This window comes from Siphateles boraxobius, unplaced genomic scaffold (assembly GCF_051911475.1).
Source record: "Siphateles boraxobius isolate OS27281-9 unplaced genomic scaffold, OSU_SipBor_1 22, whole genome shotgun sequence".
Classification (NCBI taxonomy): Eukaryota; Metazoa; Chordata; class Actinopteri; order Cypriniformes; family Leuciscidae; genus Siphateles; species Siphateles boraxobius.
This window is the reverse complement of record NW_027508833.1, coordinates 35798179-35813162: the sequence shown is the minus strand read 5'-3', so window position 1 is coordinate 35813162 and position 14984 is coordinate 35798179. Positions and strand designations below refer to the sequence as shown.

Below are 14984 nucleotides of genomic sequence, written 5' to 3'. Positions count from 1 at the left end.
CTTTCATATATTTTAGATTCATTGCACACCATCAGAAATATTTCAGGTCTTTTATTGTTTTAATACTGATGATTTTGGCATACAGCTCATGAAAACCCAAAATTCCTATCTCAAAAAATTAGCATATCATGAAAAGGGTCTCTAAACGAGCTATTAACGTAATCATCTGAATCAACTAATTAACTCTAAACACCTGCAAAAGATTCCTGAGGCTTTTAAAAACTCCCAGCCTGTTTCATTACTCAAAACCGCAATGATGGGTAAGACTGCCGACCTGACTGCTGTCCAGAAGGCCATCATTGACACCCTCAAGCAAGAGGGTAAGACACAGAAAGAAATTTCTGAACAAATAGGCTGTTCCCAGAGTGCTGTATCAAGGCACCTCAGTGGGAAGTCTGTGGGAAGGAAAAAGTGTGGCAAAAAACGCTGCACAACGAGAAGAGTTGACCGGACCCTGAGGAAGATTGTGGAGAAGGACCGATTCCAGACCTTGGGGAACCTGCGGAAGCAGTGGACTGAGTCTGGAGTAGAAACATCCAGAGCCACCGTGCACAGGCGTGTGCAGGAAATGGGCTACAGGTGCCGCATTCCCCAGGTCAAGCCACTTTTGAACCAGAAACAGCGGCAGAAGCGCCTGACCTGGGCTACAGAGAAGCAGCACTGGACTGTTGCTCAGTGGTCCAAAGTACTTTTTTCGGATGAAAGCAAATTTTGCATGTCATTCGGAAATCAAGGTGCCAGAGTCTGGAGGAAGACTGGGGAGAAGGAAATGTCAAAATGCCTGAAGTCCAGTGTCAAGTACCCACAGTCAGCTGCTGGTGTTGGTCCACTGTGTTTTATCAAGGGCAGGGTCAATGCAGCTAGCTATCAGGAGATTTTGGAGCACTTCATGCTTCCATCTGCTGAAAAGCTTTATGGAGATGAAGATTTCATTTTTCAGCACGACCTGGCACCTGCTCACAGTGCCAAAACCACTGGTAAATGGTTTTACTGACCATGGTATTACTGTGCTCAATTGGCCTGCCAACTCTCCTGACCTGAACCCCATAGAGAATCTGTGGGATATTGTGAAGAGAAAGTTGAGAGACGCAAGACCCAACACTCTGGATGAGCTTAAGGCCGCTATCGAAGCATCCTGGGCCTCCATAACACCTCAGCAGTGCCACAGGCTGATTGCCTCCATGCCACGCCGCATTGAAGCAGTCATTTCTGCAAAAGGATTCCCGACCAAGTATTGAGTGCATAACTGAACATAATTATTTGAAGGTTGGCTTTTTTTGTATTAAAAACACTTCTTTTATTGGTCGGATGAAATATGCTAATTTTTTGAGATAGGAATTTTTGGTTTTCATGAGCTGTGTGCCAAAATCATCAGTATTAAAACAATAAAAGACCTGAAATATTTCAGTTGGTGTGCAATGAATCTAAAATATATGAAAGTTAAATTTGTATCATTACATTATGGAAAATAATGAACTTTATCACAATATGCTAATTTTTTGAGAAGGCCCTGTAAATCGCAAATGATCTTGAAATTGTGCGCAGCTGAAAGGTTTCAGATCTCGGCTTTGTAAACGCCCCCTAATTAATCTCATTAACATATAAAAGGGCACCAGTCAATCGGCGTCTAAATCCTTTACTTGAGAACGGCGAGCGGAAAGAATCGGTAGATTTCCAAATACCTGATTTACTCCGATGACTGCCACAAGAAAAAGCGACGATAAACACTTTTCCACATCTAAGACAGTTTTTCATAAAAATGAACGTTGGCATGGATGTATTAGCGTAAGCACACTCTAAGTTAAAATCTGTGCTTACACGTTTTATAAATAAGGCCCCAGACCTGTAACTGGTAAGGTTAAGATAGAAGACGACAAACAAAACCCGTCTATCTGTATAAAACAATTGAGATCTCATCTGTCATGTGGTTGGTGTATAGAGCTCATGTGATGTGAACCTCATACAGCATGATGACACACTTCCATTTATCTAGAACTCCTAATCATATTGATTCTGCAATATTAGATGCGAATCAGCACTTCAAAGCTTTGAAAAAAAAAAAAAACTTCTGATATATCGCATGACTCGGATCACTTTGAACAGACTACTCAGAGCACTACTATTAAATAAGACAAATTATTTTAGCCTTTTGTCACACACCAATTCCACTGTTTCCCAGAACCATGGAACACATCCATCCCGACAGCAAAACCTGATTACAATGATATCCAGCATGATTTGAAAATGTTACAAAGAGCATCTTACGTTGTTACTGAATGCTTGGTTTTGTTGTACCTTTTGTTTATTTCCAGGGCTAAATGAAACTTTAAATTCCAGACTTTCAGTGAGGATTTCAGATCCCTACTGTAGTTCTGTTCCTACATTTATTCCTCCTTTAGCAGTGCTTTCCTGCAAGGTTTTTAATCCTATTGTTAAGTTAGCAAAGCCCCACTTCAGGGGTCAAAGGAGAGAACTGTAAATATTTCACAGCATGAAAAATCCTTGGACAAAATACACTTTCTCAAGAGGCTTCTGGTTGAGATAGTGACAGTAATGAAACTATTTCACGAAATATCTCAACAGAATCAAAGAGAAATAGCTAAATAAATAAAAAGGTCAACACAGTGACGGACTAGTGGAGAGATGATGGGCTAAAATGTTGTGTGCCAAATGCTGAAGATCTCAATCGACACACATAAACGATTTAAGGGGCATCTACGTTCTGGTCATGTGCGTCTACTTCAACTGGCCTGATAGAAAGGCATTCTGGATATGCAAGTTGTCTCTGAGGATCCATTCAATAAAATGCCGTTGTTTGGTTTAGCGGTAATGATGTCATCAGTCATCCTCATAAACCAAAACATGCATAGGGGAAAACAAGCCACAACAAAATAATAAACCTATTTATTGAGTCTCTACCGAGAAATAAAAATAAAAATAGAAACTATAAAAGACAGCCAGGCTTATATAATTTCTGGATGCTTGCCCGTGCAAAACTCGCAGAATCAATGCCAGTGTGTTATCAATTTGTTCAAAGTCGGTATGAAATGGAAGACCCTAGGTACGTCTTCCCTATTGTGACGTACATCCGAGTCAAATGGCTTCTCCAACATCACTGAAACATGGATCTCTGTACAGATGCAAATAAAGAAAAAAAGGTTTGCAATTGGGAAAACATCAGTTGGATAGCTTCTCAGATTTAAACATCTGCGAAGGTATTTTCTTGGAAGGCCGAGTTACTTCACAACAGGAAATCTTCTAAAAAGAATCATATTCATGGAACCTAAATCACCGTTCATGGTGACTCTGAATGGTACGTCGGACTAAGCCAGGATTTTTAGATCCAAGACTACTACTAAAGTCCAGGAAACAGCTCTTTTGAGATATATGTACAATGAGTACCATATATAATTTCATAAAAATAACTATTGTGGAATAGTAAAAACAAAAATAGTTCATTATTTGGACTGAAGTTAATGACAGTTCCAACCAAGGTAAGGAAAATCAAAACCATGTGGGCCAAAATAAAACATTTTATTCACTATACATACACATATCAAACTGATTTTGCAAATTAAAAATGTATAAAACCTTCTGCAGACACAAGATGGCTGCTACTGGAGAGCTTTTAACAGATCCTCACAATGATATTTTTCTGTTATTGTCCTAATACTGTCATGTGCCTTTATGTTCTTAAGGACAAACAGCACATCAGATAAAAGTGCTCTAAAAAAGAGAGGGGAAAACAGTATTAGATCTATTATATAATATAAATAATTTGAGCAATTTTACTTCAAATTATTAATCAGTATTTAATAGCATAAATATAGTGTAAAGAAGTGTAAACGACTGCACACACACTGCAGTCCATTACATACCGCGTGATGCTGGAGTCATTATTGCCCCTGAAAATGGCATGAGCGGTCTGAAGAAGATGTTTGCTGAAGTTCTGCAGCTGAGGTAGTGACGATCCAGCGTTCACATCAATAAACCAGGAGTTTGGAAAAACATCTGCAATCTTTTTAGAAAGATACGTTTTAGTTTCATAACTATCTTAGAAGTAACCATGAGATTAGATTGACGTTGTAAGTTTATGCACCTTTTTGCATTTCTGGATGGTATGTTTCGGATCAGGTGTGTTAAGAACGGTTATCATCAAGTAACGGCCAATAAGTTTCTCCAACATTAGCTCTTTAAGAACATGTTCAGGAATCAAACCATCCCATAATGCCATGTTACCAAGCAACTGAAAACAAAAAAAGATTGAATCCACTAACAATCAGCATGTCACAAAGAAACAATTTACTCTAAATATTAGTTTAATTTACATGAACACATACTCTACCATTCAAAAGTTTGGGGTCAGTAAAAAAATAAATAAAAAATGAATACTTTTATTCAGCAAGGACACATTCAAGATCAAAAGTGATATATAGCAGTTTTCTAGTTTTCAAACTTTAAGTATTGTTCTAACAGACAGAACTATAAATACATTCAGTAAATGCACTGAATAAGTTACAGTTTTTAATTTAAATAAATCCTGTTATTTTATCAAAGGATCCTTTAAAATGTAATATGTTTACATGCAGCTCAACTGTTTTCAGCATTATTGATAATAAGAAATGTTTCTTGAGCACCAAATCATCATATTAGAATGATTTCTGAAGGATCATGTGACACTAGAGACTAGAGTAATGTTGCTGAAAATCAGCTTTGCCATAACAGAAATAAATTTCATTTTAAAATTGAAATACAAAACAGTTATTTTAAATTGCAATATTTTTCACAATATTACTGTTTTGATGTATTTTTTATTTAAAAAAATGCCGGCTTGGTGAGCATAAGAGACTTCTTCCAAAAACCTTAAAAATCTTACCTGCCCCAAACATTTGAACGGTAGTGTACAGTAATGTACAGACAGATAATGTGAACAGTCACAACAAGACCAGAAGTGAAATGTCACACCTTCACTGCAGACCAAAACTGTTTGTTCTGAAACTGGAACTGTGGTGATGTCTTATCCTCTAAAAACCTAACACAAAACCACAATGTCTTACACACAAACGTAATGTAATCTTACAAAACACATCAACCTTTTCAATTATGATCAAATAAAATATTAAAAACAAATAAATCAAGATAAAACGTACTTTTTTGGGTACAGTGGGACAAAGACGTCATTATCAACTGAACTTCTTAACCTCTGAATAACTGCTTCAACAAAGGCCTGCAGGATGAAATCACAGGTTCATTATACTCACTGACATTATATCCATAAAGTTACATTCGTTTTGATCCATACAGAGTTTCATATCATAGGTCAATACCTTGACAGGTTTGCTTTGTTCACCATTAAATACAGAATAATCATCCTGTATTCTCTTGCACAGTGTCGTGAGGGTTTGAGACTGCTGCGTAGACAGAGGGTCCCAGACCAGCTCCACGAATCCTGCCCAAAACAACAAGCAACATTTTAATGAGATAATTAGTTCTGAACTTCCGAACGAATCCTACAGTGAAAGCAAGACATTCTGATCTGCTTAAAGTGCAACTTCACGTTTATTTGTCAGCAAAAGTCTGCCGAACGCAGGGCTTTCATGAAAACTACAGATTATACTTCCGCATTTTTGTATCCCGCCCATGGACAGTCGGATAGACAGAGCGTTATTAACAGAACAGTTATTCTAAGGGTAGGTTTATCATTAAAAAATTATATTCTTCTATGTCTACTCTTTAAACAGCATTATAGTAAAAATGGAAAACTATTGGCAACAGCTTGCTTTCTTGTACACAACAGCGTTTTGCTTTTGGTGGGTTGGTCGGGACTGACAGAATGGCAGTTTCTTTCAGTGTTTCCCCTCCGTAAACACTGTTCAAGTAGTCATCAAGTTTGAAATGTTGACTAGGAGGGAGGGCTTTTTTCTCTCCAGATTTTCTGTTGCATCATTCTCTTTGCAGCATTTCGCCACTGCTTACAACACTCGATCCTTCACTGGAAACTGAAAGTAACTCACTGCCACTAAACGTTTACTCTTTGATTTCTTGACCCGGGAACAATACAAGACGACACCATGACGACTAAATGTTTGCTAGGAAGTATTTCCTAATAAAGCAAGGCGGTATTTGACTCTGGAAAGTGCATCCATAGCAGACTGGTGGGAGTGGCCTTGGACAGCAACATGCCCAGTGCATTATGGGTGTTGAAGTTTTCCTACCTATATGGCAAAAATGAAGGCAACAGCCTTTTTCTGATTTCTCTAGTCGGGTAGCAACGATTTCAATTTTTTCCCGCCTTTCTACTGTATATGCAGCCAAATTTTTGCCAGTGGTGAAGTACCCCTATAGTAATAAATTACAATCAAAAGTGTGATATTAAAATATACTCTGAAATATTCTGTTCCCAAACTCAATATAAATTGTAGCAGACTGGTGGGCAGCATTATAAAAATGTTGGCGTAAATATGTGCAAATGACTCACCTTGAACTTTAGAGAGGATCGTCTTCTCAATTATGGTGGGCAGTGTCGTCTTATCCATGTTCTCAGATTCCTCAAAACCCAGACCATGACAGAAATTCTCAACAGCAGAATACCACGGCAATGCCTCAAAGTCATCACCTTCTGCCTACATTACAAAAAAAACATGTTAGTATATCTATTAGGTATAACATGAGTGGCAAGACGTCAATGACAGACAGATATAAAAAATAGTGAACATTTAAAGGTCCTTAAAAGCAAACGGACTGATGCTTCTCTGATCTAAATCAAATCTGAAGGTGGAATAGAGTTCTGGAAATAAGTGCCATTTCATTAAACAATTTTTGCATGTGTAAACATTTGTTCATTTAAATGGTCAGTTGGTATTAGGGCTATCACGATATCAGATTTTCACTAGACGATTACCATAACTACAAGAATTCACAATAATAATATCACAATATCAATAGAAATTTTGAAATAAATTAAAAATGCTATTAGTCAAATCCATCTTTAACTTTGTTTATTTTGTGATTTTTCCATTGGGGGGTTCCAGTGAATCACACATTTAAAATACAAGTGTAGGGAGGCAGAGAGAGTTTGTATCCATAACTGTACAAAAGCACTTCCAACAGACTACCCCATTTTTTTATGGAATCCTAAAAACTCCCACAATTACTAGATAACTTTTATTCAGGTGCAGGTAGAGTGTCTTGCTTTTGCGTGTCATCTCCTCAAACATGATTCTGTGTGGTACCGACATCTACTGTCAGTCAGATAGTTACTGGTGCTGGATTATTCACAATATTATTGTATATGTACAGTATTTTTAACACAATATCAGCATTTCATTTTTTTCCTATCATGGTTATCGTCAATACCAGTATAAATGGTGACACAGCTTTTAGTGTTGACATTGCACAGCACTGCAGTTCTAATTATCTGTAATGTAATTTTGTTTGTTGATGTTAAAAAGCTAATATAATGAACTTGTCATTTAGTGAAGAAATATATCTAGGTTCTGTTTGAACAAGAACAAAATCAGTTTCAATTTTATTCAGTACCATAATTTAATTTGTCTTAGGCATAATTTGCTGAATACACACCTTCAATTCTACAATGCAGTCTGAGAAAACTGGCTTCTAAAATAATAATTAAAAATACGCAGCAGGCGTGTGAAAAATGCAATATTTCAATATTTGACAATAAGCATACTTAATCACTACTCATAATTACTGTCAAATGCTGAGTTTGTCCTGATCCACAGTTTCTTATGGATGAAGAACGGGGTGTTTCAGATCCAAACACAGCACTTTTTGGCCATTTCCAGCTGATTTGAATGTAGCACAAAATGATCAGATGGAACATCAACATAACCATAGATCACCTGAAAAGGATTCCAGCCAATGAGCTGGTGTCGGATCAGGGGTGCCAGGAGCTTAGGGAGGCACAGGCCAATGTAGGCATTACTGTAAGACTCTTGGAAGGAGACGCGCCACTCATTAAATCTGGAGAGGATTTTCTTCACGTCCCAGAACTCTGCCTGAACATCAGCAAAGACTTCCTGTGCCTTTTTCAGTAGAGCATCTGAAATTGAATCAAAGTTATAGATGCCATACATATTTCATATTAACACAAGTATTGTGTCAAAGTATTTCTAGGCTCTGACGCCACTGTTTAAAGGCCTCATTATGCTTCTGCGTCAACTCCAAGGCGTAGCTACGCCGTCACTCCTACGGCGTAGTTGCCGTTTTATGGTTCGGCGTCGGGTTGAGCTGCATCGCGGTGCATCTGACCAATCACAGCCCTTGTGGTCTGCGTCGCCTCGACGCGTAGTTACAATTTTTTGGAGGTGCACGTCGAGCTACGTCGGAGGGGTTCGCGGCGACGCAGAGGGGTCTGCGGGGGTACGCCGTCGATTCGACGCAGAAGCATAAAACAGGCTTAAAGTCAGCATGAAACGGATAGTCTTTACTCCCGTGTTGGGGGAGTAGGTGGGGTGAATTGCCTATTTTGATTAAAGATTACATGTGCATGGATATATACAGTAATTAATATTAATATAATAAATACAGCAATATTCCATATAAAAAAAAAAGAATTGTCCATTTTCATTTCATAGTGACTAAAAATGATTTTATTTGTGCTTCAATAAAGCTTCTCCCACCTCTTTTACTTTGTAGCTCCGCCTTCTGCTCTACTGTTGGTTCCCAGTCACAAGGTATGCACCCAATGTCTTCATAGGACAAGCTTAGACATGAAAACACAGAGAATAGAAAACCCAATGATAAATGACTTTGACAACTGTAATTTAAAGATTATAAGCATCTCAGAAAGCCTCCAATAATGTCAGGCTAAGTGTATCCAGTATTTACAGCAATAACATTCAGTAATGGTGAAAGTGCACACATTATAAACCATCTCACCTCTGCTGAGTTGGGCTAGAGCCTCCGGTTGCGTCACCATTGCTGTGTGAATCAGTGTTATCTACGAGACATCCACAATACACAATATTATATGAATGTGCATTCAGTCCTGTGATTGATGGAAGTTATGATCATAGTAATCATATGTGAGGGTATAAGATGTGAGACCTCCTCTACAAAATAATTTTGCAATGAAACTAAAAGGCAGTATTCAGTTGTAGCCTTACAGGTTAATTTTTGAATCTGTGAGGATTCCTCCAGTAGTGCTTCTCTTCTCTGACTCAACAGTGCCTCCGCCTGGTCAATATAGAGACTGTGCATGTCCAGCTCAACAGAGTTTATTAAAGCCATCTGAAAAATAAAACAATCTACTTAAAGGCTGTGACACACCAAGTCGTCATCAAAGAACTGGAGGTGACGAAAGCCGATTGTGTTGTCGCCTTGCACCGGCTGTGTCTGGGCCAAAAAGCTGCGCTTTTAAACACCTCAAAGACTACAGCTGACTGCCAACTAGCATGTGCGTTCTTGCGCCTGTGTAAGAAAATAACTCTATTTGCTCGCTTTCACCATTTGTGCTTTTATTCTCATGCATACCTGCTCCCTAAACTAAACAGCCAATCAGAGTGATCTCGTTCACCGACAGCCCCGACGCAGTCAGCATGCTGAATTGGGCGAACTCCTGCTGACGTGAGCCCGACTACAGCCGTCGTGTGGAACACAGCGCAAACACTAGCCCGACAGACGCTCACCAATAGCCCAATTGGCCGACCATTGGCTTGGTGTGTCATAGCCCTTACACCATTAAATCAGTGGAGCATCTAAATTGTATATATTTATTCTGTATTACATGCATACTGAATTTAGTAAAGATTAACTTTGCCTACCTTCTCAGACAGGCATTCCAGTAGGTTCTGTGAGAACGCGTTCATGGTACGGTAGAATCGGAGCTGCTCGTCTGCGGGGTGGTTTTCGAGGCTCTCTAAAGAGCTCTTGGCCATTTCCACATCCAGCTGCATCCTCCTCAGCTCTGCCTCTCGCGCCCTGTGCACCTCCTTCAGTGAATCCAACCTGCAGTGAGATTTTGTTTATATCAATTATATATAATGCCATTCAAGTTAGCAAGATTAGTATGATTTTTTCTAATGTTCTAGAGGCTGCCTTTATTCGATAAAAAATACTGAAAAAAATTTATATTGTGAAAATTTTCTTACAATAAAAAAAAAAAAAAAAAAAAAAAACTTTTCTATTTGAAAATATTTTAAAATGTAATTTATTTCTGTGGTGGTAAAGCTGAATTTTCAGCATCATTAATACAGTGTCATGTTATTTCAGAAATCATTCAAATATGCTGATTTGCTGCTCAAGAAACATTTCTTAGAATTATCAATTTTGAAAAAATTAATTTCTTCTGGAAACCATGATACATTTTTTTCCCCCAAGATTTTTCATGAATAGAAAGTTTAAAAGAAAAAGCATTTATTTGAAATATAAATCTTTTGTAACATTACATAAGTCTTTACTCAAAAGTGTTAATTTATTCTTCAAAAATAAATAAATATTACTGACCCAAACAGTAGTGTATATATAGTTAATATTCATAATTTAATTAGGGCTGTAATCTCCCAGTCGACTAGTCGATTTATTGGTTGATGCGTTCTGGCTCGACCAAAATTCTGATTGGTCGATTTTTTGCCGTGTTATTTTCATCAGGTGGAAAGCACTAATTGCTAATGGGGGTGTTTTCAGAGCACCCCTGTTTCACAAGTTACAGTCTGTCTTCAGAACACCCCCCTTGTTTTCACTTTTTTGGATTAGCCCAACCCACTGGAGACAGATTGAAGGTTTGCTGAATATTTATTTAAATGTGAGAGTTTAATTTACAGTCAGTCCTTCTTTACCATGTCAAAGTGTGACAGCATTTTACAAAAATAGCTAACAGAAAAAAAGTCGAATGCAAAGTTTGCAAGCAACAGTTTGCATATCACAGCTCGACTACAAACATGGCAAATCACCTAAAAACGGTAAGCTAACTTGTCTGCGTTAGGTTGCCCCGTCTGTTTTGCGTAGGCTATATGAACATATCAGAATATGGCACATGTTTAAGTGTAATAACTTTTATAACTGCAGGCGCACCCACCCGCAACGACGGTCGCATCCCCCAGACACACCCAGACCACGCTGGATGTTAAAGGTTGTATCAGTGATTTCAGGCCCAAAAATAAATGTCTAATCTTTCCTAACGATCCGCTAGCTGCCCGCCCCATAAGCATACCGTCAAAAAACTCGTCTCTGTAGGCAGCGTAGGCTCTGAGATCTGCACACAAAAACAAATGGGTACAACCACCACTCAAAACCAAAATAAAATGTTCCAACCAATCACTGACAGGGGCGGGTGTTGTGAGGTTTTGCGCTCGTGCACGGCTGGACGCGAAATCGGAGCAACACCCGCATCTGTCAGTGATTGGTTGGAACATTTTATTTTGGTTTTGAGTGGTGGCTGTACCCATTTGTTTTTGTGTGCAGATCTCAGAGCCTACGCTGCCTACAGAGACGCGGTTTTTGGACGGCATGCTTATGGGGCGGCAGCTAGCGGATCGTTAGGAAAGATTAGACATTTATTTTTGGGCCTGAAATCACTGATACAACCTTTAAGCCTCCTCTATCATCCAAACGCAAAAATGATATCACAGAAGGAATTGTCGACTTTTTTCCATCAAAGTGGACGTGCCTTGTGTGTTCAAGAGTAAAAGCTTTAAGTTAATAGTCTATTCGTGTCTGAGCCTCGAGTGCGGAGACATGCACAGAGCGGCTGAAATGATAGTGTCTGTCAGTTATTATAACATATGACAAAAACAATTGTCTAAATTATGCTGCATATTCCTCAACGGTCCTTGTGCTGATGTCACTAGTTGACATAGTACTATTTTCGGAAATCATAGTCTATGATATTGCGCAGGTGCACGTGATGCAACGCTGTCAGAGCCGACAGACTCGTGTGTGTCATTTCAGTGCAAAAATAATTAACATTAGGTCAAAAACTATTTAATCTACTGCAAATAGCCTCCTAGTTTTTTATGTTTATTTATAATTCATTTAGGCGGACAAGGCTACCAAGCACTGCGCAGCTAATTAATCTAACGTTTTTTAATCTAAGCCCCCCCCAGTCGATTTTAGATGAAATTTCATGACTTCAGTCGACCAAGATTTTCTTTGGTTGATTACAGCCCTAATTTTAATTACATTATTTATTTATTATCCATTAAAAACATCTAAAACGAATGCATAACAGCAGCTTACTTTCCAGTGATTCTCTTCTTAATGACATCAATCCTGACTGGTGGTAGCGTTTCGGGGATGTCCATTTTCTTCTGTCGGGCTGGTCTAAGAGACTGCCAATCTTTCTGAGAATACAAGGAAAGGTCCTTGAAACACTATGGAAGCAGTGTGTAATAAAAAGCAAGTTAATGTTGAGTTAAATATTATCCAAAGAGGCTCAAGGTGATTAAAATCTGTCACAGTGTCAGGTCTCACTTGGTGTCTTTTGACTCCTTTTCCAATCTGTTGCTCTTCCCACATCTGCTGGTCTTCCTCCTCCTGGCTATCAGAAAAACTCTCGTCACTATCACTTCCTACAGAACACAAACACAGAACATTACATCTCTCTTCCAACTACTTTAGTGACTTAATATACACAAGTAACACAATTTTCTCACCCATCTTCTCAGCCATTCGCTCTCTCAGAGTCTTGGGTTTAGGTGCAAACTCGATTCTGCGCTCATGATCATCCAGATCATTGTCGCTGTCTTGTTCTTCATTGCTCGGATCTTCTTCCTGTAGGCTTCCAGGAGTGTGGGGTGAATCCAGTGAGATGTAATCTTGCTGAACTCTGGCATTTCTCCTTTTCTCTTTGGCAGCACGAATATTTCTAGCATCAGGAATGATGACTGCAGCAATTGACAAATAATGACATTAACAATCGCACTTAAGTATTAAAGCAATAGTTCATAAACAACATGATAGTGAGTAAACAATGACAGAATTTTCATTCTTTGGTAAACCATTGCTTCAAACCTCAGGTGGTCTTTGGTGGTAATTTTAGACAGAAAATGTAATGTTTTAAAGGCCCCCTGTAGTAAAGTTGCTACAGTATCTTCTTCTCTATTGCACCGTATATCAGTGAGTGACAGGGTTTTCTCGGCCTCAAGCCAATAAACGAAGAGAAGAGACTCGTTTTTGGATTTTATGGCGACTTAAAATTTTGTACTTCAGTGGAATGGTACGAAACTTGGTGACTTTTCTGGCACTTGCTATATAAACGCAGTGAATTTTTCTTTAGGCTAAATGGCCCAAAAAAAGGGCCACCACAAGTAAATGGGTAAAATATTATTTCCAATTAATATCGTGTTTTATTTATACAGAAATAAATGGTTCCTAATTCAGAGATACCATATCCCGTCAAAATACAAAATATTAATGAAATAGTATAGTACAAAACGTTATGCTTATTGTATTTCATCTGTTTTGTCCAGAGGGTTAATGGTTACTTCGGCAAATTATTTAGTTGAAGACAGAACCTCTTTGTTGTTTTGCAGAACCAGATGAACTTGACATGGAAGAAGAGCTTTCATCATCATCATCATCATCACTGTCAGGAGGTATTTCTTCAACAGAAGTATCAGCATCACTGTCAGATTGCAAACTGACATCCTTATTCTTCTTAACTGAAAACAGATGAAGTGTTATGGACCATAACATTCACTGACAGATGAAAACGTTGTCTCTGCAGATCAGAACTATTTACGTTAGTTATTTCAGATACTGTAAGTTACCTTGTAACGATACAGGAGAATCCTCTTTATTCCGCGCCTGGAACACAACTTCTCTATTGACTGACCGTTTTACTTTAAAACTTCCCTCAGTTGCTGTAAGAGTAAGTTAAGGTTTCTTCGTTGAAACGAATCTATTTACCATAGAAATGCATATGACTGGTTATAGTAAAATGCTTACCGTCTTTATCGTCAAAGAAGCTGAGTGTTGTGCTCTTCGACTGGTGTTTTATGTCTCTAGACTGGAGTGTAGTGACTGAGGGCTCCTCTTCATCACTGGAGTCACACTCGCGAGCCTTTGAACTAATAACGTTACTTGAAATCCCTCCTCGCGTCAAATCTGCTTTTGAATCTGCTTTCGCCGTTTCCTTTCCCATATCAACACTGCTGAGCTTTTCATTCTCGTCTTCATCACTGGATTCATTTTTTCTTTGCCTGAAATTTCTACGCGGCTTTTTATTAAACATTTTAAATACACTCCAATGTGAACGTGAAAAAAAATCAACGTTTAGTAGTGACGTATTTTGTACTTCCCGGTCGTAGTTGAAAAACATTACATAATAAACGTCCTGTATCTATATAAAGAAAGCCGTATTTAATTTGTGTTGTAAAAGTTGGCAAATACATGGTAAATTACTCCGACCTGCGTCTTGATTGTTTCTAATTGAAATAAAATTTGTTAATGTAATGTTTTACTTTATATTTTTTATTGTTTTAATATAAGCTTCTTTTTTTCTTTTTTTTTATTCAACTTTCATAAAAACGTACAATGACATTTTACATCAGACATAAAACAAACAGATATTGGGGAAAACATATAACAGATCTTACATTGTACAAAGTAAAACATTAAATTCTACAAACTATTTTTTCCAAAATATGAGATGTTGTTATGCTCTTCTTATTTCTAGTGATTGATTTCAGTGAGTCTAATATAAGTTTCTGCTCAACTAAAACTGGAAATCCTATCTTTAATGTTTGCTGGCTTATTGGGATCTTTAAAAAAACGTAGATAAAAAAAACATTCTGCTAATTACTTTTACAACCAACTGAGGGTGCTTTGGGTGATACTTGTGAAATGAATTACTATATTAAAACTAGTCTTTATACTTACAAAAATGTCATCTGTAGTGTTGCATTTGGTTAAAACTTAGGCGTAAATGAACTAGGAATTAACATTCTGTATTTTTTTTCCCTGTAAAAAAAAAAGGCCTATAGTTTCTTGCTTTATAGAAAAATTTAAACAGTAAAACAATT

General features: G+C 37.9%; 1 protein-coding gene across 2 annotated transcripts; it reads right to left on the bottom strand.

Annotated features, from left to right (window-relative positions):
* Positions 1-3515: 3515 nt before the first annotated feature.
* On the bottom strand, positions 3516-14262 carry gcfc2 (GC-rich sequence DNA-binding factor 2). 2 transcript variants are annotated; one of them, XM_077239921.1, is made up of 18 exons: positions 13909-14262; positions 13731-13823; positions 13476-13622; positions 12615-12845; positions 12433-12530; positions 12199-12332; positions 9786-9969; positions 9129-9252; positions 8902-8962; positions 8643-8725; positions 7863-8062; positions 6479-6623; positions 5328-5449; positions 5151-5227; positions 4966-5032; positions 4100-4246; positions 3879-4018; positions 3516-3726 (listed from the first exon to the last, which is right to left on the bottom strand). In XM_077239921.1, the coding sequence occupies exons 1-18, from the start codon at positions 14192-14194 to the stop codon at positions 3615-3617; spliced, it is 2451 nt and encodes an 816-aa protein (XP_077096036.1). In that variant the 5' UTR covers positions 14195-14262; the 3' UTR covers positions 3516-3614. The 2 variants fall into 2 exon arrangements, with proteins under 2 accessions (XP_077096036.1, XP_077096037.1); XM_077239922.1 differs by having other exon boundaries at positions 12199-12302.
* Positions 14263-14984: the final 722 nt, after the last annotated feature.

Coding starts and splice junctions, on each gene's coding strand:
- gcfc2 (XM_077239921.1), bottom strand. CDS start 14,194: ATGTTTAATAAAAAGCCGCGTAGAAATTTCAGGCAAAGAAAAAATGAA. Junction 8,726..8,901: donor TCTAGCCCAACTCAGCAGAG/GTGAGATGGTTT, acceptor TTCATGTCTAAG/CTTGTCCTATGAAGACATTG. Junction 5,033..5,150: donor GTCCCACTGTACCCAAAAAA/GTACGTTTTATC, acceptor GTTTTGTGTTAG/GTTTTTAGAGGATAAGACAT.